Source organism: Antennarius striatus, chromosome 15 (genome assembly GCF_040054535.1).
Source record: "Antennarius striatus isolate MH-2024 chromosome 15, ASM4005453v1, whole genome shotgun sequence".
In the NCBI taxonomy this organism is placed as follows: Eukaryota; Metazoa; Chordata; class Actinopteri; order Lophiiformes; family Antennariidae; genus Antennarius; species Antennarius striatus.
The window spans coordinates 15,547,070-15,571,445 of record NC_090790.1 but is presented as its reverse complement, the minus strand read 5'-3'; the positions used below and the strand labels follow the sequence as shown (position 1 = coordinate 15,571,445).

Sequence of the window (24,376 nt, the reverse complement as noted above, 5' to 3'; positions counted from 1 at the left end):
ATACATTTTTTATTTATTTATTTGGAGCTCATTTGAAATCAGGGGCCCTTGTTTTTTTGGGGGGGTTTTTGCGTGTGAAACTGCTCCCAATCCAATGCAATTTCAATTCCCGAAAATTGGTCTCCCAAAAAATGTCTCAGAATGAATGCACAATAATAATAATTGACACACAGACACATCCAGGACTGCAAGTGGCCCTCCTGTGTACCTGCTTCCTTGTGGATTCCTTATGGTTTTTGTTTGTGAATAGTTTGAAGTAGAACAATCTCTAAAATCCACTTGTATCTAGAGGTGGTTCAGAGGTGGAATACAATCCGCTGGTAGTTCTGCAGAGACCTGTTCTCATCCTGTGGTGGACGTAGAATAATGGGGCCTCTTATTTTGAAAGCCACTTCCGGTTTCTGTATGGCTGACTTCTGAACAGCTGGTGTGTTTAGATTTGAAACCACGTGAGAGTTGATGATGAGGAGGGTGTTCCCTGTTACAGGCTCAAACATCAGATAGCAGACTGTTTTTGTCCCGGTAGAACCTCCTGCCCTGGTTCTCACCCCTCCTGTGCTGTAAAGCCCACAGGTCCAGTTTTCTCCACTTATGTGTTGTAGAACTTGCCAGTCCGCTTTTCTCCATCATCACTGAACAGTTTCTTCAGTTTCCACCATTGATCTTCAGTTGGATCCAGATCTGGACCGTTTGGAGGTCATGCCATTGACAAATGGCTGTATTGGAAGTTTGTCCTCTGGGGAGATGCACCTTGAGAAATATCACCAAACACCCGTTCAAATGATAGAATTGGAAATGGATTTCTGACCGATCACTATCATTTCCATTCAGTCCATGATTGCTTTTCTTTTCAGAGTTAATGATGGCTACTTTTGGCTTCTCTGCATTTAAATTCCTTTTCCAGAGGGCAGGATCTGACAGTTCACTCATTTCCACCCATTTGTGTTGTTTTCCTTAGTCTACCAGTAATACCCTTTACAACTCCATTCAGATCTAACTGACTTGGTATATCTTTTGCCGTTTATCAAGGAGGTTCACCTTGTTGAAATTTATAATCCTGGAATATAGTAGAGCGTCTGTGATTGGCTGTTCCTCTACAGAATGAGACCACTGAATGTCCTCATTCATTCAGTGGTGGCCACATCCATCTTCCAGGGGCGAGAAAAAAGCTGAGGCAAAGCCTGTTTTGCAATATCAAGAGGTCATCCTTTCATTGACTCAAACCAAATATAAAACAATTGGCCACATTGTTTGCCACAATGATAAACAGACCTATGTACGTTTTTGATTTTATGGTGATACTCAAACCCAGGGAAAAGTAAATGACAATGTGAATGAAACCTATCAGCTTGATTGGATAGAGGTGATTCTATCCAGGGTTTGGAGACACTGCAGTGTTTCCTTCTATTTATTATATAAATCATGATCTACAGAGGCCTGTTCTTGCCAAAGGTGCTGAAAGCCACAAACAGACCCTCATTCATTCTAGTTGTATAAAAAAATATGTCCACCGGGTCTGATTAAATGTTTGTGCACACAAAGACGACACCAAACAGCCGTCTGAAACGATTGAGAAACAAACACTAAGGTGTAATAAACCAATATTTAATCATTCTAATATAAAGATCAAAATGGAACATGCATGGTAACACAAAACGCACTTCAAACACGTCACGCATTAAAAACAAGCAACCGGTCCTAGTGGTTGAAGTGTGGCTTCATGATGGCACGACAGCCCCCGCGTGGAACTCCACTACACGTCAGATGGTTCTAATGGTACCTGTGTGTTCAAGAACCACACATCCTGCTGTACCAGGGAGTCAGTGACCTCCACTTCCTGCTGCTTTCAAGGATAAAATCACACATTACAGATTTTTAAGTGTTTTTAGGATGAGAAGAATGCTGTTGAACACAGAAGAACCATTCACATTGATGGGAGGAAGGCCATCCATCACACACAGCTGTTCCTGTGGCACTTCAGATCCTTCAGGACTAAGATCCACCTCCCCCACGATCACACAGTAGCTTTCAAAAACAACCTCAAGACCTAAATGAACCACTGACAACCTGGATTCTTCTTGTAACTTAAAGCCAATAGTATGTCGCCATTAGTATCAATAGTATAAATTATAAAAAAAATTAAATGCATATTTAAGATTTCATATCAAAATACATCCTCTCCTGAGATTTTCTGCTGCTTGTATAAAAAAATCTATTCTACAAACAAGGTTTGTTCAGTATTTTGGTTTAAATGTAAAAAGATCTAGAAAAAACAGCTGGTGTTTCTGTGAGAAATAAAAACAACAAACCAAAAAGCCTACGCTTCAGAAAATTCACTACAAACAGAAAAAGTCAGTAGAATTCCAGCTGACAGGCAGGCTGGGCTCAGAGGAGGGCGTGTGTCAGCTGCAGATCACATGATGGAACAGCCTCTTTTTCCAGTGTGACGGTCGTCCTGCAAACAGACAAACGTTCCCATTAGCATTGAACACACGTCGAGACACATTAGCCGGACATCTGCTCCATCATGCTAGCTGATCATCTAAACCCGCGCCACCCAGTTAACGATTGTCTGTTTCTGTCACCTGGCAACCCAACTTGTTCGCTATCTTCAAGCCCAGTGTGTCGGTCCGATCCATGCCCTACGTTAAAAGTAGGTGACAGCTTTGTTAACATTAGAAACTGATGCAAAGGTGGCGTTGGCTCAAGGGGATGCGACGTAAGTAGAATTAACAAGTCTTAAGGCTAAACTGAAGACAGCCATTCCCCAGTTCTGCACTGGACTTTATTAATGAATAAATTTTCAATAATATTTAGTTAATACAAATCTATTTTAAGCTGACAAACAATTAAAAATAAATATTTATTTAGCAGAGTGCAGAAAAAATGGTACCACTCTGTCTTAAGCCTCTTCTTCCTCATTGTGGGTCTAGAGAGTTGCTACTGGCTGATATGTTTTTATTATGACTTATTGTACAGTAACATGACATAATGTGCTTTGAACGGTTTTGATTAGACAGACCTTTATTAGTCCCACAGTGGGGAAATAAAGGTCTATCCAATCTAATTGAAACCGTTCCGAGCACATTTTACTAGTGATGTAATTCAAATAATTGTGGTTGATTTTTTTTTTGAAAACTGATGTATAATCGAAAAAACTAAATCTGAGGTACCAGTGCTACATCTATGGAAATAACTGCAGAAAATTTTTCACAGGACACAGATGGAATAATTACGGTGAATTTGGTAGCAATGAAAGTTACAATGGGAGATACACCAAGTAAAGCGCGTGACTTATGACAGCTCAGCCCAGTGTAGCTTCAGGACACTTTAATTATCGATGTTAATGATATTTTTCAGCCAGTGGAAAATTATCTTTTATTTTAATTATATTTTGATGGATAAATCTATAAAAGTATCACAAATCAATTCAACTTCATGTCACACGGGTGATGGGGTCTGACTATCTCAGTCAGGCTGCTGGTCTGACCTGCTGGTGGAGCATGTCCACCTCAGAGGCATCCACAACACCTTCATCCTCTTCCTCAGACTGCTCTTCTTCTGATGTCTTGTATGTCGTGGCCCTCTTCGCGACCTCCTGCACAGAAACATGAAAAGATTGTCCAGAGGCTCTGGGCCAGTCATGGTCAGATGAATGTCCAGGGTCTCACCTCTCCCTGGGGGTTCAGTAGCATCACTGTGATGTCCTCCATCGAGCCCCACGAGGACTGGTTCTTCCAGACCAGGTCTGTGGGGGGTTTGGCGCTCACACCAGCATCGGATGCCCAAACCTACAGGAAGCAAACAAAAACGGCCTCCTACGTCAGCACCCACATAAGGGGAAAGCTGCTCCAGGTAGGTGACCACCATCATGCTGCATTCACACAGGTAGGCCTACAACCCAAACGCTTCAGAAAGTAACAACAACCCAACACTGAATCAGTATGTTCTTATACTGAATTCGGTAGAAAATCTCAGTCCAGGCTGAAGATGCTGGGGGCTCCTGGGGGCCAGAGAGGAGTCGGGTCATGACTTTACTAATGATGACAGGACTATTAGGATACAATCTGAAGATGGAGGATTATATCAGAAGGTTTGGACATGACTTATAAGGATCCGGGTCAGCAGTGGGACCAGGGCTGTTCTCCTACATATAAACACTGTGTTTATAAGCAAATATATTACATATATGTTCCTTTATGACAACATTTAAATTAACTAGCTTTTAAAACTAACTAACTAGGTTTTAAACTAACTAGTTTTTTAACTATATAACCCACTAAGTTTTTAGCAAACTAGGTTCTAAACTAACTTGGTTTGGGACTAACTAGGTTTTAAACTATTTTTTTAAACTAGCCCACTAACCAACTAGGTTTTTAAACTAAGTAGTAAACTAACTAGGTTTTTAACCAACTAATTTTTGAACTAACCAACTCAGTTTTGAACAAATTCGATTCTAAGCTAACTAGGTTTTGAACTAACTAGGTTTTTGAATTATTATTTAACAGTGTATTTATGTTGTTTTTAAATTTTTGTTTATGTTTACACTTTTACACCAATCCTGCTTTATGTGCTTTCAATTGCCTCTTGGGGACAAATAAAGTTTTTTTGAATTTGAATGAAAACAAACTTGTAAAACCCACAGTTCCTATAGGAACTGAATGATGAAGGAACCAATGATGGCTGGATTAGGTTTCTGCCCGGCAGCAGAAACCTGAACTCTGAATGTTTTGCTACTTGATGTTAACTATTGGTTAATTGAGAAACTTTAATGAAATAAAAGTCAAACATTAAGGGGCGTGTCTGTCTTTTGATGACCAGGAAGTGACATCAGCGCATCATTCATATCAGTGTGGTGGAAAACCTCAGTGGATTAAAGTTTGTTTTAGCCTCTACACTCCCAAGAATGAAGTTCATTCAGCAGAGGTAGAGATGTTAAAGTTACATTACAGTACTACAGTGGTTTGTTATGCGTTTTTTAATGACTTGCAAACAATTCATCTTAAGAACCTCATAGAACCAACTGTGCTCATAGGCTGAGGACTACCTCCTGGTAGTTTGTAGACTACACTGAGTAAAGGTGTGGCGTTTAGAACAGAGCACTAACTTACCGTCACCTTGTGATCAGCCTTCAGAACATACTTGGGCGTGAACTTAAAAGTGGTGTCGGCACCCCCGACCCTCTTGATGAGCTCGTACCCCACCATGGCCTGGTCCTGTGATAGACACATCAACAAGTCAGTGCCACACTTTTAGCTGCATGTTTTTTCACACAAACTGCTGTGAATGTATAACAAGCAGAGTCCTCACCACATGTCCACTGTTGTGGAGACGGATGAACTTGCCATCATTGTCGATTTCATCGATGCAAACGGGTCCGGTGGCGGAGGCAGAGTGAGCGATGGACACTGAGCTGCTGGCCTCCTCTTCCTCCACGTCGACGCGCTTCCTCTTCCCCTGAGTGGTTCTCAAGCTGTGGCTACTCGATGAGGCTCGAGAGACGGTGACGCGACTCGATGGACTGGGAGACAGGTTCAGTCTGGAGGACAAACACCACCCAGAGGACAGAAGATCAGGGATGAGATTAGAACCCGAACTTTAAGACGACATGGTTGGTGTGGAGAGCTGCTACGTTGACCACACACCTCCTGCAGTCCTGTCATTATCAGCTTTTGTTGAAAGAGTAAACTGTTTGGGACGTGAACCTTTCTGAAACCTGGCTGAAACAGATTTTCTCTGAAGAACTTGTAAATCAACACGTCTGGATAGATCAGCCCTTGAGGAAGAGGAGAGGATGAAGGACATCTCTTGTTTTCTCATGAAACCAAGATACACCATCACATCCAGCAAAACCTTCTTGGTTTCGGACTTAGGGGGGGTAAAAGCACCTTAAATCTGACATGCTAAACAACCTCCACGGCGCCGTCAGCTCTTTGCTCGTGAAGCAGTGTGGCTGACACTGCACACTGGTTGGACGCGTCTCAGGTTCTTACCTTTCCTCCTCTCCCTCTAGGAGCTTGCGGTAGGCGTTGATCTCCATGTCCAGAGCCAGCTTCACATCCAGCAGCTGCTCGTACTCGTTCAGCTGCTGCTGCATCTTGGCCTGGATCTCGGCCATCTCGCGGTCTTTGTCCATCAGCAGCTTGCGGGTCGAGTCCTTCTCCTGGGTCAACGCTGCTTCCAGCTCCGCTATTCGGTCACGCCAGTTACGACTCTAAACACAGACACAGGGTCAGCATTTACTTCATCATGTGACAACAGAACTTCAAACCAGTGCTGCGCACAGACAGACAAAAACTGTCTGATTTCCATATTAAGACAAAGAATCACAGCAGTGTGGTGCTGCTGTAGAACCACCTCACATCGTAACAAGGGAAGAAGGCAAATCAGGCCCTTCAGCTTTCAGTGTAAACATGTTTTAACCTCCATATTTTCCACTTCACCCTTCACTTTCCAGTTGAAGGGTGACAACAAACGTCCTTCAGACAGCTAATGTGGGCTGTGAACACCTACAGAGCTGAAGACCCCTCCCAAACAAGAGTACCAACGTCAGCATGCGCTGTGATTGGTCCACTATTTAGTCGTCTTCTTGAAGGTTTATAGCAGTTGACAGACATGTTACATGATGCTGCATCCATGAGGTGAGGAAAGAAACTGCAGGTTCAGTTTGTGTTGTCTGGGGGTCAAATAGAACATTTTATAGACATAAGGCGCAGATATTAAATCTGACCGTGGCCTGTGATTGGCCGGGGCTGTTGTCTCTTTATAAGGCCACCACTTTTTAACTCCACAAACATCAGCCCAGCAGCAGGAAGACAGACGTCTGACAGGAAACCAGCAAATCTAGCAGCGCTGCTGAAAGTTTTCTACAACACGACCTCCTGATTAGTGAGGAAAACAGGTCCTCTAGCTGGTGGCGTGGCGTCCAGGTCAGGTGGGATTGGTCATCATCTCACACCCAGCGAAACAGGAGTGGGGAGAGGACGCCAAGCCCCCTGAATATGACAGCTTCTCAGTGGTTTATTACAGTTTTACATCAAAACAAAACACATTGAACAACTGTCTTCAGCTACAGGTTCTCTTCGTGTTGACACCGTTTACACGTCGCTGTTTGCTCTTCCAGTTTGACCACGTCCTTTCTTTGCATCCATTTCAGACTTCTGCACGGTCTTCCCCTTTAATTCCTTCCTCTTTAATTTGTTAAACGTGTTTTAAGTTAATCAATTTTCTTGTTCACAAAAAAATTTAAATCATTTTTGATGGCAATATAAATAAGGTAACGAAACCCTAAAATTTTCAAAACAGATTCACTCAATTCAAGTAATTTACTATTTTTAATTTAAATAAGCAGAAAACAGCCACCTTTGATTGGTTTCTGTTCAACGTCTGGCTGCTGTGATCAGTAAGAAGTCAGAATGTCAGACATATAAACGGGGTTGTCGTTTGATTGCACAGGAAGATCAAGTTTCTCCAAACACAACAGTGGCTGAAGGATAGAATCTAACGTTTCTGATGATAGTGTGAAGTCACCTCCTTCTGCAGCGCCGCCAGCTGAGCACCAAGGCTCTCCATCCTCAGGCTGGACTCCTTCAGCTCCTCTCTGGCCATGTTGGCTGAGGCGCTGTTCATCTCAGACAGGTGCTGCAGGTCGTCAAGCTGGAGACAGACAGACGGACGGACAGGTCTACAGTCAGCAGCGTCCACACAGAGTCCTCATGCTCACAAAACACGAAGTGAGACACCAGTCGCTTCCTGACAAACAGGAAGTTGGTAAAGAGCCGTCACTTTCTTCATTACTTCAATGTCAGGAGGGAAAAAGTTGGGCTCGCAAAGATGGTAAAAAATATCAAAAATATTTTTTTTAATAAGATTGTAAATATTTTTCTGATTAACCATTTTTAGTGTTTATATGAGCAATTAATCCCTGTGTTAGTTTGACTCATGACTAAAAGACTTATTGTTCTTTACGTATTACAATGGATTAGAATTCAAGTCTAACTTAAAACACAGACGTGGGTTTAGTTGTTTTCAACACGTGGGGTTTGGTGGGACGTCTGAAAACACTGCTGACTAACTGTTATTGGGTTTTAAAAACCGCTCAAGATAAAACCAGGTTCTCAAAAAAGTAGCACGGTCGTGGTGGAGTCATGCTGCTGACGGGCCGAGTGTGTGTGTGTTCATACTTTGGCCACGTAGGTGCTCTCTATGTTGTCTTTGTAGATGCGGATCTGCTCCTCGTTCTGAGCCCTCATGTCAGCCAAGGCCTCCGTCAGCTTGTAGTCGTACTCCTCCTTCCGCCCAGAGTCGATCTCCACCAGCTGGGAATCGAACCGGTGCCGCGCCTCCTTCACTTCCTGCAAGGCAGCACAATCACTAAAAAGCTACTGATCAGCTGCAGACCCGCCAGGTCCGTCCTAAAGAAACTTTATTTACACCAGCGTGATGCACAGTGACGTGTAGATACATACACACGTGGACATGTGTGTACAGTAATCCCTCGCGTATTCGTGCTTCAAGATGCACGGCTTCACTACATTGCGGATTTTTGGTAGGTAGTCACATGATACTGTATGGGCATGCTATTGGCTGACAGCATCAGGAAGTGCGCTGCGTTTCGAGACTCAGGGAACACAGCCCCAGATTTAATTCTATTAAAGACGTACGTCGTAGCCCCCGACGTTAGTAAAATTAAATCTTGTTTCCATCAGGAGTCCAATCTGAGGTGTGGCTCAGATGCTCGCTGCTGCACGCGAATAATTTTTAACCGGTTTTTAACATCAGGCTGTTAATTTAATGGTAAATACGCCGTTCTGTTTGGCTCGTAAAACTGAGTCCAATGCCCCCGCCTCACCGCCATGAACCTCACAGCACGTCACTGGAACCCAAATTGTTTTAATACGTAGTAGAATAAAGTTGAAGCAAACTCACTTTTTTGCTTCTTTTACCTTGTTGTAGCATGCGCCCAATACTACGGTGCGCCCTATGTATGGCTAAAGTACAGTAATAGACTGCAAGTAATTGAGATTGCACCTTGTAATTAACAGTATATATGTATTCAAACACACACACACACACGTTTGTGGCTGTTGTCCTGATGAAAGCTGCTCTCATTCTTTCAACCCAACTCGTCTACACAGACTCAACATGACATGCTCACCTCCTCATGGAGGCTCTTGCGGAAATCCAGTTCCTCTGTCAGACTCTGGCAGCAGTTTTCCAAGTCGATCCTGAGGAGCATCTCATCTCCAAGGTGCTTCTTGGCCTGCACGAGACCAGCCTCCATCTGAGGACACACAATGCACAACACACAGATAAACACACAAGACGTCCACAGCGGGTGCCAGCTCTAGATTATTGGAAAGCTTTTCTCCAGTTTAGCCAATCTGGACCTGGTTTTCTTGAATTCCTCCTTGGCAGGCCAGCAGAAATCATCTCCACGTATCTAACCAAGTTCCAGAATATCAGTACCTGCTGCAGCTGCTGCTGCAGGTCAGCCAGCGTGGCATCCAGGGCTCTATTCTCAGACAGAGCTGTGACCAGCGTGGCCTCTTTGGAGTTCAGCTGAGCCTCGAAGTCCTTCAGCCTGGCCTGGGCTCCAGCCGCCTCAGAAACCTTCTTGGTGTAGCTGAAAGATGAAGAGCGAGAAACAAGTGCATGTGAACAATGGTGTGCGATGTGGTTACAACCAATTAGAACCTGAACACTAACACGGTCAAGAGAGAAGTGTTTGTAGACGGAATCAAGGTTGTCTCCACGGACCGGTGTCTGTTTCTGGACATGGTGTGTGTTAAGAAGCGTGTGGCGGCTGGGACAGAGTTTCTGATGCTCTTCACAGCTGTCCTCACTGCCTGCTGCAGGGTCATGGGGTCACAGACCAGAGCAGGCAGTGATACAGCTGCTCAGGACGCTCTCAATGTTCCTCTTGTCAAAGGGGCGAGGAAGAGGAATGGAGATGAAGAGGAAGTACAGCAGCTGTCTGGCAGCTGCCAGGTTCTTTTCTCACTGGATGAGTTGCTAAGGAACAGGTGACACCCTGGCCCAGGTGAAGACCACCCAATTTATACCTGGCAGCAGGTGGAAACCAAACCAGACGAGAACATTTATTATTTTCCAACCTTCACCCCATCATCTAGAGGTGATGAAACGGTTCGTTCTTGGTTCACGTCCCATGACTCGTCTCCAGAACTCGCCTGAAAGCCCCCTGAACTCTGAAACAAGACTTCTCGCATCAGATCTGTCGGCAGCGACCTTCAGACTCCACACAGAATGTCCAGACGACACCCCAGCCACACCCGACCTGACCCAGTTTGAGCCACTGCAGCAGCGTGGAGCGAAACAAACACCACAAACAAACAAGTCTGGATACTGATTATGAATTACAAGTCAGAACGTCTGTGGAAGGAATAACTTCAGGCTTCACCCTGGCCTTTCGGTACCATAAAGGTGGCTGACTTTCTATCAGACTACGTTGTCGCGGTAACCTATGCTGAACACCTAACCTGCTCAGGAGTAGGATAAATTCAGGGTAAGAGCTCAGCAGGTATTCCAGCCCCACCTACTGACCAATCAGAGCTCAGCGGTTACAACAGCCCCACCTACTGACCAATCAGTTCTCTTGGAAAATGTGCTGTCCGTTATATGAGAACCTGGTGGATCTTGGTGCACAGCTTGTGCGAAGAGCGCTTAGGCGCGAGAGAATATTTAGAGATCGCTGTAATCCGTTCAATTTTCCTGAACTGTACGAAAGGTACAGGTTTTGGGGAGAGGGGTTACATTACATCTGTCAGCTGCTGGAGCCTTATATCAGTAATGTAACGCACCGCAACCACGCGCTGATAGTCCCGCAGACAGTGTGCATTGCACTGAGGTTCTTTGCCACAGTTAATATATTTCTTAGTGATGTTCGCAATTATTATGATGTCATTAAAATGCCATTGATCAATTTTTTGTTTAAGTAAATCATGGATTGATTCACTCATTCATAGGTACTTTTATGCATTCTGTTGGCAATGCCGAAAACCTCGGGAAGAACACAGTATGTAGAGCTATTCATAAAGTCGCAGGGGCTACAATCTCGTGCCATAACGAAAAATGTCGTACACACATTTATGGAACACACAAATGTTACTGTAGTCAGATATACCAGTGCAGTCATAGTGGGGAAGTAATATTATAATGGCACTAAATTCGCATTGACACAGTCGGCGATTTTGTGCCAGCGATCCTTGCGCCGTTTGGCAGCTGCAACTGTGTTGGTTTTTGCCTGGATTATTGATTTGTATTGCTGTTAGTGTAGTGTATGTCTTGTGGTATGTCCTGTGATGTCAGTGTTTCTTTTTCTCCTGGTGTTTATCCAGTATTATTTGTTATGTAATGCCTGAGCAGTGGATATATACAATTTCCTCTGGGATTAATAAAGTATCTATCATATTTATTAATTATTATTGTTTGCTCCTCCGTTGTGAAATATGCAGCTCGGGCCAGTTTGTTGCATGTTTGCGATTGGTCGCATGCAGCAGCCTCCGCCCTTTTTATGTGAGCGCGCACAGATCTAGATTGGACAGGCCTGAATTGAATGAGTGAGTTGATAGCCGGCTTTATGGTACCGAAAATCCAGAGGGCGGATGTCTCGGTAAGTGAAGCCAGATAAGTAAGAGGAAGCCCGGCTAGGTTCATCAAGCTTTATGGTACAGGCCTCTGGAGTTTCAGGCAGGTCTGGTAATAACTAACGTGAAAACCTCCACGTTTCAGCTACACTTTGAAAAAACCCCATGGTTTCTAAACTGTTGAAAGCCAGATCTGATGCCTCACCCATCATGAACTATAATATCTCAAACCTGCCAGCGTTCTGTGGCGGGTCCCGTGGAGGGATTAGCCTACAGCAGGGGTGTCAAACTAATTTTCACTGAGGGCCACAACAGCATAACGGCTGTCCTCAAAGGGCCAGATGTAACTTATTAATGTCACTAAATGTAACTCAATGTAAACGTAACTACTCCTTAATGATAAATAACTAACAAATCCTTTTAATTTGTCAGGTTATGAAACCCACAGAACTCCATCGATCAAAGATCAAACTATGCAAGTGAATAACCAAAAATCAATGAATCAATCGACCTTTATTTATGTAGCGCTTAATCACGTCAGCAGACAATTCAAAGCGCTTCAACAGACAAACAAAACCCAACAGGACGCTTATGCTTGCTCTGGAGGGTCTAACCTGCTCTCAGTGCAGTGTGTAAAATCAAATCAAACAGAAGCTATGAGATTAACTTTGTTCAAAACGTTTTTGTCTATGGTCTTAATATGTTAATATGGTCTTGATTACTGCATTGTGGGAAATGTGGTTGACCTAAATATTTTCAGACAATCTGACCTTTAATGCTCTTGTGGGCGCTGCTGAGCCTCATGAGAAGAAACAACAGCTTGATGTTTAATTTTGACCAAACCTGCTGGACGTGAACCAGGAGAAAGCAACGCCTTCACAAAAACACCATGGTGGTAGGGTTTGAAGGTTGGTAGGGTTAGAAGGTTGGTAGGGTGATGGACGAAACCAACAACCATCCAAATAGGCAACCGTGAAACCACTGGACCCAGAACACAATCCATCTCAATGCAAGAACACTTCAAATTACCTTCAGGAAGTGGTGCCTTAAATGAAATAAGGGGTTCAGTGATTTGTTAGTCATTTGTTCTGCTTCCAATGTGTTCCTACAGGTTTCTAGTGGAACCAGGTTGAACTAGATTAACTTTAGTTTTGCACACTGAACAAGACCGAACCGGAACCGGGGGCACCCACCTGTGCTGCAGCTGCTCATGCTCGGCCTGGAGCCTCCCAAGCTCCATCTGGAGCCGGGCCCGCTCCTTGGAGGAGTCGTCCAGACTCCTGCGGGCGTCGGCCAGCTCCGTCTCGTACAGGGCTTTGAGGCCCGACACCTCCCGGGTCCGGACCTCCTCCGACTCGCTGATCTGCAACAGGAGGACGTCGTTCTCGGACTCCAGGTTCCGGACCTTGTCGATGTAGACGGCCAGCCGGTCGTTGAGATCCCGCAGCTGCTGCTTCTCCTGCAGCCGGGAGATCCTGGTGGGGCTCAGCGGCGTCCCGCCGCCGCACGTGCTCCTCTGGCCGGTGGGAGTAGCGGCCGCCATTGCGTCAGAGCAGCTAGCTAGCGTGTTTGAACGGCGGTACGCAACCCAACACTCTGCTGCAGCTAATAACAATGGGTTCTTCTGGTTCGAATGTTAAACTGCGGGTGGGACGGGGGTCCTGGAACTGGTCCTACCCTCTTGGACAGTATGAACGGGGTTTGGCGGACCAACATGGCGGCGGATTGAACGCTTGACGCCGTGTCTCAGCAGCCAATGGCGAGTGTCGACGCGACGCAGCTCCGTTTGAAACTTCAGGGGTTGTTTGTTTTTGACTGAATTGTGCCTGACCGAGCGGAGTCTACCGGCTGCCCTGAACCAGTTGTTTGGGGTTCAGTGGTAACTCCGCCTGTCCGGCCAGACCCGGTGTCGACAACAGGAGCTATTGATGGATTTTGTTTCCGGCGGATCCCGAACGCAAGTTTTTATTGTGAAGGGCCCTGAAGTGATGTTTTTATTGTGGTTGTCCTGAAGGCAGGTTTTTCATTGTGGCGTGTTCTAAACGCGTGTTTTTATTGTGAAGGGTCCTATAATCTATCATTATTATTGTCTATTATTATTATACATGTATTATACATGTAGTATAATCCTATATGTAATTACACTGTTAACAGAATTGTCAAAAAAAGAGAAATCAAGCTTATTAAGTCGCTAATTGCCAATAATCTACAAGTTTACAATCACGTCTGAAGGTTTCGAGAACCTATAGGTTCATCTGAAAGCAGACTAAACGACTTCATGATCCACTTTTGCAATACAATGGCTCATTTTGATGAAAAGTCGATTGTATTTTATTTGGCATAATTCTGTCTTTAAAACCTGTTGAGTCTATTAATAATGATGTCCCTTTACCAAAGCAAGACAGGCTGCATTCAAAACACGTCACTGCCAAGCAGTTTGCTTTCATCACATAAACCCTGACTCACTGATTGATATCCTCAGACTAGCATTAATCCCTATTTTTGGAACCACTCGGACGTCAGCAGCAGATCAGGTTTGACCTGCTGATCTAGAGCTCGACTCCTCTGGACATCCAGTTGCAGCTACTGTACATGTTGATAAATTGTGTTGTGTGAGCACTGTAGAGCGCTGTGAACTGTTTCTGACTGCGCCAGGAGCTCATTATGTGTAAAATAAAGGAAATTAAAATATCAGCGTTTGCACCAACATGTATGGACTTACACTGACAGAAGACACAAGAGCATCAGGCAGGTGTATCATTGGGCTCGCCAAGAAATATGTGTGAAACTGAGTATTTTGTGAACTCGTGAATATCACAGGCCAAGTTCTCATCCCATTCTGAAAGGCTGTGGTTTTTTTCACAAGTTGTACTTATTAAATGAGTTGTTTGTCCAAATACACATTGTGTTTGGTTATTTTTGAAGTCATTATTTGATTGTGGAGTAATAAATTCTGTAAAGGACACACCTTTAATTACAACTTGTCTCAGGGGGTGAGGTTTGATTATATCATCATTTATTTTAATGCACATGTGCAAACACTTAAAAACATATATACAAATTTTAACACTGGAGACTTTGCAAAAAAAACATACAAAATCTGAAAACAAATAACCAATGAAGAAGAAGAAAAGAATGAATACCCCAGGGAAATAAAACGAGAGCAATAAATATCATTTAAAAAAAGATTGATGCCAACAAGTAACAGTCCCTCAAATTATCTCACCAACACAATTTTTTTTCTTTTAAATTTTGGTACTCATGACTTTTGGCTCTTTCAAACTCAGATTGTGGCATCTGAAGAGGACAGGAAAAGGAAGACGATAAGGACAGCTCGTCTCAGGACAAGCTGACTTAATGAAACTGCCAGGAGGACAACATGTCATCTCGAGAAAGAAAAGGCTCTTTTTGTTTAACCAAACTTAAATGTACTTCTATTAGACATATTTGGTCTGTCTCAGAATTATTGGAAATTAAACACTACGTTTCAAAGTTTTATTCAATCCTCAACAGGAGACTTCCCTCAAAGGGAAGTCACTGTTTTTAAATCACTAAGGAATGATTAAAAAACAAAAGACCAGACAGAAAGGAATCAAAGGCCTTTAACCAGTTTGACATTATATTCTTTATATGAAGAATCACGTTTGAAAATGTGCTGTTCCAACAAAACGAGGAGACACCGAGGGAATCCCAGTGACCTCAACTTATTCACACTTCATGAAACCAAACATTTCACCAAGGCCAATGAGACGAAACACCATCAACACATTCTCTAAAAAGCTTTCTGAGATTGCTCCTCCTCAGCTCCCCAAAATTTCCCATTACATAATTAGTGGATATTACACCACTAGTAGATGTAGGCTTACTGTAATTCAGATATGACCTGCCACACAAATCACATGGCGCTCAAAGGACAAGTACGCGAAAGATGTAAATCAAAGCTCTGTTTCGGGGTTAGTGTTTCTTTTCATCTACAGTTGAAAGCTGACGTCAGAGGCCTGGGCAACCAGTTTAGGAGACATGGCCTCATGGTGACGTAGTCTTGGCAGGAAGTGGACACCTGTCAGAACAGGGTTTAGAACCATCAACGTATGGACTCTTAAGTGTTTACAACTATAATACTCCAGACTATCAACGATGCCACACCTACATAACAGACTTTCTATCAGATCTTCAACCAGAGGTTCCACAGGTATGCATAGAACTAACTGTGCTTCTACGTCTTCAGTAACCATTGCTGCAGCACCATTTGAAGGCTGTTCAAACGTTAGCCTTCTCTGCATGGCTAGAAACATTTTTTATTTGTATTAACTTTGATTTTGTCATTTTGACAACTACAGAGCAGTTGGCAGGCAGAGCTGGCCAGGTTTAGATCATCCTTCCTGTCCCTGCTGGAAACACAGGGCTCTTGGTACACTGAACCGAGGAGTGTCAGCTGACCGTTGGAACGCTGACACTAAGCTGCAATGTTTTAGAAGAAGCTAATGTATTTGTGCTCATCTGGGTGTCTTCAAACTGCTGCTGAGGCAGTGACGGTTGTAAAACCACACCTGGTGAGGGTCTTCAACCCTTGGATGCACAAGATACCAGTACCTCCACTCTTCCATAGGTGGGTTCAACCATGACCATCATGACCAACCAGTCTGTGAGTAAAACAGGCATCAGCAAGGGAGAAGCTCACCACATGTTGAAATCACCACAGCGCTCAATCACTTTCACAAGGTTATGGATTCAGCTCTCAATCAGCAATCACCTCCGATTTATTTGAGCTCACATAGAAAATATAACCAGAAATCCTGCCTCCTGTTTCTTATTATTCAACAAATAAGGCAAACACGATTTCGTAAATTATAAACCACTAAAAAAACAACAACAACAACCAGAACATTAAACATGCACTATAGCTCCTCCCAGTTGAAAATTTACTGAATCCATTCCAAGGGATTCTGGCTGTACTGTGAAACGTGGAGACTGGTAACCCTCTTCTCCCACTTCTCTGGTAGTGCAGGACTAATATGGACACTTCTCCAGACATTCAGATCAAACATCCGATTTGAACACCAGAAGTCTCCAATGGGAGACGGCTGTGAGGAGCCTCTTCCCGTCACTTCCAGGAAGTTTCAGCATCTCCCTGTGGTTTCACAGCAGTTCTCATACATCATTTGGAGTTAAAAACAAGGATGCTGGGTTCTCCCAAAACATCTGTCCAAGCTCTTCATCGATTCCTTCCATGTCCATGTTTGACATGGTAATGCACGTCAGTCAGTCTGAGCTCTCACCTCACCTCTGAGCAGAGAGACCATGAGCAGCTTAGGAGTTTTCCTGCAGCTCCTTGGCCTTGGTCAGAATGGTGTGAACATCTGAGATGGGGTAGTCCTGAGGAACATCAGCCAGAGACAGAAGAACATCCCTGAGAGTCTACCTTTGAAATAATGACCTTCACATGTATTCCATATGTAGGTTATAAAGCTTTACCTGCAGTAATCTCATATTCACCGTGAAGTCTCCTGCCAGTAGGTCCTCCCGGATGAGTCTGTCAAGAGGAAGGAGAATAGAGATCTGGAGTCACATGATGAGGTTTTATCGCTGTAGGATGAAAGGGAGCATAGCGTGAAAGCTCACATGAGCATGGCGCAGCAGACCAGGATGAGGAAGTGGAATCGATCCTGATCAGAAAACAGGGTGTCCCAGATCCGGATGACGTCTGGCAGGAGGAACTCCTGCGACAGCAACAAGGTCAGCCAGCGAAAGGTGAAATACTGAGGTTTGATGTTCTGCTCTTCCTGTTTGGACACAAGAAAACAAGAGAACATCAATACTGTGGACTTAAAAGAATATGATCGCCCCCCCCCACTAATAATCAAGATATCGTTATCAAAAATGTTCTTTCTCTAGTCAACTCGAAACATGGTCCAAAGATACAGATACCCTGTGTCTAAGATGGAATATAAACATATGAACATCATATCATCATCATCACCAAACATGACCACTTCCACTGGTTACACTACCAGGCTTCACATGTACATTTCCTGTCCTGCTGGTGGTCAGCTGTGTTGAAGCACAGTGTTGGGAATGCTGATACGTAGCAGGCTGCTTCAGCCACTAGTTTTAGAGGTACAGTACAACGAATAAACCCATGACCTTACCAGTTTAAGATAGAGCACCAGGTCTTTGTCCTTGAGCATTGAATACACACTTTCCATCTTGAATGTGATGCCACACTGAGAGTCATCGAGGCTCTTGATGAAGTTGTCTCTGTTCTCTGACATCAGGTTGGTGAAACAGAAGAACGTATCTGCTTCAGCGTGCTCTGAACATGAAACAGGAAGGAACGTCAATTCCCATGTGTGAAACGTCTTCACAATTCAGTTCAAAAACTGCCGACCTTTCCACTTGCAGTTGGGGTCTGTAGCAAAGGTGTAGTAGATTGGTCCAACAATTTCATTCATCCCCTGCACGTAGGCAATGCCCGGGTTGAGTTTGGCATAGATGAAGAGGATCCGCTCCACCACCTCCCAGTGTGCTTCACTCCCACTGGGCAGCACTTCATACTCATTAGATGGATACAGGTTTAGAGCTTTTCCAGGTGAGCTGACCTGGAAGAGGATATTTACTTTATCAGGTGGTTTCAGGACTGTACTCTGCAAAATGCATCATTCTCTTTATAGAACAACTACCTTATTGTTCAGTTTATTCAGAGTACAACCAAAAAATTCAGGAAACGCTTCTAGTACGAGTTGACCTTTGTCAACAATTAAGATCATCAGTCAAAGAAATCATTGATCAACTGTTCATCTGAAACAAGAATCTGTTTTACATCCTTCATCAGGATGATCTTCATCAGATGAGTGGTCTGTGCCAGGATTTAGTCTGGACCAAAGGGGAAATCAAACCACATACTGTAAGCTGGAGGAGTGAAAGGGCTGTACCTGATCACATGTTCACATGAAAAAAATACAAGAGTATCTCAGTATGACAGTAACATATATTATTACTATTCCTGCTAATATAAATAATGATAATCCAACCAACTGCACTGTCCGACAGGCATGGAGAAGAAAATGAGAGGTGCAGCTGAGATTCTCACCAGAAATGAGCAAAGGTCTCCATTTCTCAAACGTATCTACTGTAGATATTCTTTTACCTCACTGACTTTGTATCTGGAGAAGCTTGTTTCATTTACCTTCATATACTTTGTATCTAGAGGAGATTCTGTCTCTACCTGCTGTTTCCATCTGCTTTACTGGACGTACTCTGACAGTAGTTACTGCACCTGTGTCTCCACTGCTAACCTGTCTGCATGAGTGTGAGCATCATTCCATATGATTAATAATCTCAAGCTGAGTTTGAAGTTTGGAAACATGAACTTATATTAGTGTCCGTTCTCTGCTCTACCCTGGTTTCCTCCTCTAACTTTAATCACGGGAGATGCTCAGCTTTAGTTCTGCTGATTATTTAATACTTTTTTAAAGACCAGGAGCCACAAACGAACTGGACCAACATACTCACATTAGTGACTCCGCTGCGGTTGCGATTTACAGTTTGTGCTTTCAGGGTGGTTTGCTCGACACGCCGACGAAGGGTCTCATAATCATTCTGAGGATCCAAGATAAGTTGACAAGGGTATTCTGTAGGACGCTGAAAAAACGCCATGTCTGGATACAGCCGCCTGAAACATGTAGACAAGACATCTGTGTCATATTTTAGCTGCACAGAACATCTTGTTTCATGCTCAGTGACTCTGATTCTTTTTAAAACGAGTTAATTTCATGTTTTATAAATAAGCTGTGGTCCTTTCCTGTAAACGCAATCACTGACAAAAAATACACTTAGTTTTAAAGGCATACCTTACATCCTTGTCAATTTGTAGAAGAATTTCATTATCTTTAAAATAGGTATTCCACCTGCTATCTGGGTTTGGGTTCAGAGGCTGAAAGAAAAAAATCGGATGAAGACAAAATTACATTCCTGCAAGTTGAAGGTGACTTATTAAACACACACTGTTCAGGTATAGCTCTAGAATACTCATGAATGACAATATGGATCATAACATAAGGGGGAGGGGGCATAGAAATCATTCAGAGTTTTATTTGGATGGATTTATTTGACGTAGTCTCTATAAGGAGACTGCTGTTCACTTAAGTTTTGGCCAAAGAGGGAAAAAGGAGACTTAAGGGTGGTCAGTTCAAGACTAGCATGGAACATAGAATGAGGTGAGGAGTTGTAGCTAGACAGTGCCTGTTCACCTCCAGGACACGTCAAGGAGCCCTCTGACAAGGCACCAAACCCACAAATGTGCAGCGGAAAAATCTACAACTGCTATCATGTCAATATGGACCAAACTCCGAGGAACGTTTCAAGTACTTTGTTGAATCTATGCCACAAAGGATTAAGGCAGCTCTGAAGGCAAAGGGGAGTCCAACCCGGTACTAGCAACGTATACCTAATAAAGTGACCCATGAGTCTATGTGGAACACAGAAGGGATGGGAGACGCTGCACCATTTGCTGGTTCCAGGAGCCAGAGGTTTGGACAGCTGGATATTGGACATGTTACAGATATAGCTAGATATTGGACATGTTACAGAGAGAGACAGAGAGACAGAGAGACAGAGAGACAGAGAGACAGATAGATAGATAGATAGATAGATAGATAGATAGATAGATAGATAGATAGATAGATAGATAGATAGATAGATAGATAGATAGATAGATAGATAGATAGATAGATAGATAGATAGATAGATAGATAGATAGATAGATAGATAGATAGATAGATAGATAGATAGATAGATAGATAGATAGATAGATAGATAGATAGATAGATAGATAGATAGATAGATAGATAGATAGATAGATAGATAGATAGATAGATAGATAGAGACTTTAATAATCCCGGAGGAAAATAGTGAAATGTTAATGTTTTTTAAAAATGTTTTTACAACTTGAACGTTGGTGGCAACAGAATGACATAATGATGAGCTTCTGTATAACATGGCCACAATGTGAATGCGGTCCACTGAAGAGTGAAAGACAGCTGAACTACAGCGGTGACCTCCTGAGTTGCTGATGCTCTTCTACTGTTACACTCAGTCCTGTGATAAATGCAGTCAAACATTTACACAAGGAATATTTGAAGCAATCCATCCTGCCAAATCATACAAATACATGTTTGGACTTCTATTTGTCCTTGTTACTAATAAAACACAATTGGTCTCACCAGCTGTTAGAGGTGAAAATTCATTATAGATGAAAACAGTAAAACGTTGCAGGAGTTGCACGGGAGAAGAAAGTCACATAAAAGTAGTATGATAGCAGTCACTACCACTAAAGCCAGGCTAAGGATACATCACCCTGAAACTACTCCAGATTTTCTAGGTTGCATCACGCCCAACCGAGAGCCCTTACACGTGTCTTCTTCTCATGTAAACTATGCACATGCTACAAGGTTTGATTCTTCAGTCAGAACTGGATATTGGTTTCAGCCTCTCTATGCAATTGTCTCCAGACTAACACAAAGCTTTTGTTGGAAAAGAACATCAGAGACTTGACTCACGTGGTCCTCCATTGTCACATCTTCCCTGGAAAGGCCTAAATTGGCCTTGGCAATTCCAGGCTGGATGATCATTTCTTTCAGGAACTGAGAATACCCCTCCCTGGAACAGAAACAGGACGAAACGAAAGAAAGACTTAAAAACATGCTAGAAAACATCATAATAATAGTGAACATTTTTCTAAGGGAGGCTGATTATTAACTTACTTAAATTAGTATTTTAATAATATTTTACTGTTGTGTTCAACAGTAAAACATTCCAATGTATACAGTACAAATCAAAAAAACACACACCGGCTTTGTTAGTGCAACTTTCTAAGTGTGAAAGTTATCAAATAATTTTTAGGTTTTAGTATTTCTCAGTATTCTCCTGATGAGTTCATAAGTCTTCTGGTCATTTAAACAATGGTATTAAGTATTAAGTATTAAATAATAAAATCAAAACATAATTATGACAAATACTGTATATATTAGTAACTTTCAATGTGTATACAAATGGCGTCATTTTAATGTATTTAAGATTTACACTGCACAGTAAACAAAATTTATTTAAAAATCACACAAATTTCAATAGAATAAAATATTTGGACATTTATTTCTATTTTAGTAGAACAACATTTTGACCACAGAAACTAGTTCGGTTTGGTTACCTCTGCTTTTTGAGAAAAGACTCCCATAATGTCTGATCGGGAGGAAGGTAATTGAGTAAGATCTGAAAAGAGGACAAAACAATCAGTTTATGGAACACAGATCACAACATTCCGCAAGCACACGTTTTAACTCCACCCACTACCTGTAAATCAAGCGCCCAACTAATCACGGAACATCTGCCAGAAGGAATCATGTGAACAATTTGGCATAAGGCGGTTACGCCTTTCGTCCACAAGACAACGCACAGATATCCGGGACGAAAGCGCTGGCCAAGGTTTTTGAAAACGCCGGGTCTACATTGTGTGTGGACGCTGCAATCGAAACTTTTTCTATCCGGGGGGCGTCTCCCTGTGATGAAAACCGCAGTGATGTTAGTGTGTGTGACCCATGTCTACATGTACAACAGCTCCACATCGAAGACGCGTTGATAAACATGCTTGACAGTTGTATATTTGTTTGTCTGTTTCTTTCTTTACGAGTCATAAAATTCATTTATTTATTTATTCATTCGTTCACATTCCTTGTCAAAGACGCCAACGCCAGTTCTGGGTCAGACCGGGATGCGCTGCCTGCTGGTGGGAGAACTCTGATGGGTGCGCTTGGTTTATAATACCAATACATTTGTTTTCATATGTTTGGTACAAAGTTTGATATTGCCAAAGCCTTGCATCCTGAAGCGCGAGGGATTACTGTAGCGCATTATCTAAACACTAGAAGATCAATGAAGATACACCAACTGACAGCAGATTAGGTTTTTATTCTCGGTCCTGGTTTGTGACCAGTGCCTGTTTAACACTGGTACTGAAGGTAATAAAAGGCATTAGGTCTATATGTAATTGTCATAATCAGTTAAATCATTTTTATTTTGATTGGTCGAAACTACAACGAGTAAAAGAATAAAAAAGGCCTCAACGTCAGAATCAAATACAGTATACACTCCAACACAGAGGTAATACAACTTACTTTCCAGCAAAGTGCTCTTATGCCTCCTTCAAAAGGGATTCCTGAGATCAATAAAGAACACAGGGCTTAAACACACAGTCGGCATAGACAAAAAAATTGACCAAAAAAAAGCGTGAGTAAGTGTGAGACTTACCATTGAAGCACAACTCCCTCAGAGTCTTCAGGTTAATGCTCTGTTCACTTAAACTGACTTTGAATTCTTGTATCCTAAGGATAAAAAAGGTAAGGTTAGAACAGAAATATAAATTATTAGTAAACAATTGGTATCCAGCTAATATCTATAGACATCAATGGCAGTCAATGAGTTAATGTGTTTACATTGCAAGTGTATCATCTCCATCCATTTCACAATGTGACAATCGGATGTTTCTACGACGATTATATATATATATATATATATATATATTTATACACCGTACAGTATATATATACACACATATATAAACACACATATACAGTATATATATACACAGTACATATTGTAAAAATTTAGTGACAATCCAACAGTTTTTACGAATGCTCCAAAAAACACAAATGACAGAGTGATGTACAAACATTTCAACATTGAAATTTCAATGAATTCAATTGTTTTTATGGAAATGTGAATAGACCGTTATCCATTATGCAAGGTGAGTAAGAGCACTGGGTTGTGAGACACTGGTCACGGACACAGTTAATACAGTACAAAACAAAAATCATTCAAAGAAAACTAAAAATTCCCTTATTGCTTACTCAACCAAGAGCTGGGCCACAATCATCATCATGCCATGACAAACTTTTACCTCAATGCAGTGATGAATATTTTATATGTGCTCATACTGCCTGCAGAGCTCATGTCGATTTTAAAGGACTTATCACAAGCTACTTTTTCTAGATATGTCTTGTTCCAATCAAATGTTTCAACCTACAGCTAATGCTGGTTCCATGTTCTTTGCCATGTAAAATACAACCAAATCGCTTAAAAGCCTTCAGTTGTACATTGTCCTTCTAAAATTGAACCCACCGTTCGACTCAATAGTGTAGAGTCTGACCTCTGGGTCCAGTTGAACTGTGAACGACTCACATCTGTTCTCAGACAGAAATCCACTGTCAGCAAATCCACTGGCTGGACGTTAGCTTCCTGACGCGTCAGCTGATGTGAACAGGGAGCTAGTCTAGCTACTAGAAACGATGATGTTAATGCGTTGATTTACTTGTAAAACGCCCGTTATACTGACGATTTATGGCATTATCTATCATATTATAATCTGTAAAACATCATATTACTACGTACACAGTGTATGTGCAACTCTTTGCTAAAGCTTAAACTCAAGCTTGTATATGGTTACCTGAGCTGCTGCTGCTGTTAGCTTCACACGGAACTTTAACGGTGCTGACGCTACTTTCAGCGTTATTTTATTTAGTAATACATATTTCACACAGCCTGCAAGGCCTGCAGCCAATGAATGAACAAAAAGTTAGTGAGGCTGACCTGTTCCTGTAGGCAGTAGACATGTCTGGGCTGCGCGATGCTCTCCTTTCACTGTTTCCCAGACAAATGAAGCGTGAACAGGAAGTCCCTCCTATCACTTCCGTCTCCACAACACGGCGCGCGCACGTCAT

General features: G+C 42.6%; 2 protein-coding genes across 3 annotated transcripts; both read right to left on the bottom strand.

Moving 5' to 3' along the window:
- Positions 1-1,584: 1,584 nt before the first annotated feature.
- Positions 1,585-13,433, bottom strand: lmnb1 (lamin B1). The gene is made up of 11 exons (XM_068335622.1): positions 12,800-13,433; positions 9,469-9,625; positions 9,158-9,283; positions 8,184-8,354; positions 7,531-7,656; positions 5,994-6,214; positions 5,311-5,539; positions 5,112-5,216; positions 3,672-3,791; positions 3,491-3,598; positions 1,585-2,455 (listed from the first exon to the last, which is right to left on the bottom strand). Exons 1-11 carry the CDS (start codon positions 13,147-13,149, stop codon positions 2,414-2,416), a joined length of 1,755 nt encoding a protein of 584 aa, XP_068191723.1. The 5' UTR covers positions 13,150-13,433; the 3' UTR covers positions 1,585-2,413.
- A 1,168-nt stretch (positions 13,434-14,601) lies between these two features.
- Positions 14,602-24,328, bottom strand: tbc1d13 (TBC1 domain family, member 13). 2 transcript variants are annotated; one of them, XM_068335643.1, is made up of 12 exons: positions 24,246-24,328; positions 22,908-22,981; positions 22,775-22,815; positions 21,811-21,872; positions 21,164-21,263; positions 19,457-19,539; positions 19,119-19,278; positions 17,995-18,205; positions 17,756-17,919; positions 17,229-17,389; positions 17,082-17,139; positions 14,602-16,982 (listed from the first exon to the last, which is right to left on the bottom strand). In XM_068335643.1, exons 1-12 carry the CDS (start codon positions 24,266-24,268, stop codon positions 16,917-16,919), a joined length of 1,203 nt encoding a protein of 400 aa, XP_068191744.1. In that variant the 5' UTR covers positions 24,269-24,328; the 3' UTR covers positions 14,602-16,916. The 2 variants fall into 2 exon arrangements, with proteins under 2 accessions (XP_068191744.1, XP_068191745.1); XM_068335644.1 differs by lacking the exon at positions 24,246-24,328 and adding an exon at positions 23,778-23,811.
- Positions 24,329-24,376: the final 48 nt, after the last annotated feature.

What these genes read in the sequence shown, in the direction of transcription:
- tbc1d13 (XM_068335643.1), bottom strand. Translation starts at nt 24,268, where the DNA reads ATGTCTACTGCCTACAGGAACAG. An exon ending in TCTACTGCCTACAGGAACAG is followed by an intron (nt 22,982 to 24,245) that starts GTCAGCCTCACT and finishes TTTTATCCTTAG; the next exon opens with GATACAAGAATTCAAAGTCA. An exon ending in GAGGGAGTTGTGCTTCAATG is followed by an intron (nt 22,816 to 22,907) that starts GTAAGTCTCACA and finishes TATTGATCTCAG; the next exon opens with GAATCCCTTTTGAAGGAGGC.
- lmnb1 (XM_068335622.1), bottom strand. Translation starts at nt 13,149, where the DNA reads ATGGCGGCCGCTACTCCCACCGGCCAGAGGAGCACGTGCGGCGGCGGG. An exon ending in TGCAGCAGCAGCTGCAGCAG is followed by an intron (nt 9,284 to 9,468) that starts GTACTGATATTC and finishes GTGTGTCCTCAG; the next exon opens with ATGGAGGCTGGTCTCGTGCA. An exon ending in AGGCTGATCACAAGGTGACG is followed by an intron (nt 3,792 to 5,111) that starts GTAAGTTAGTGC and finishes TGCTTCCTGTAG; the next exon opens with GTTTGGGCATCCGATGCTGG.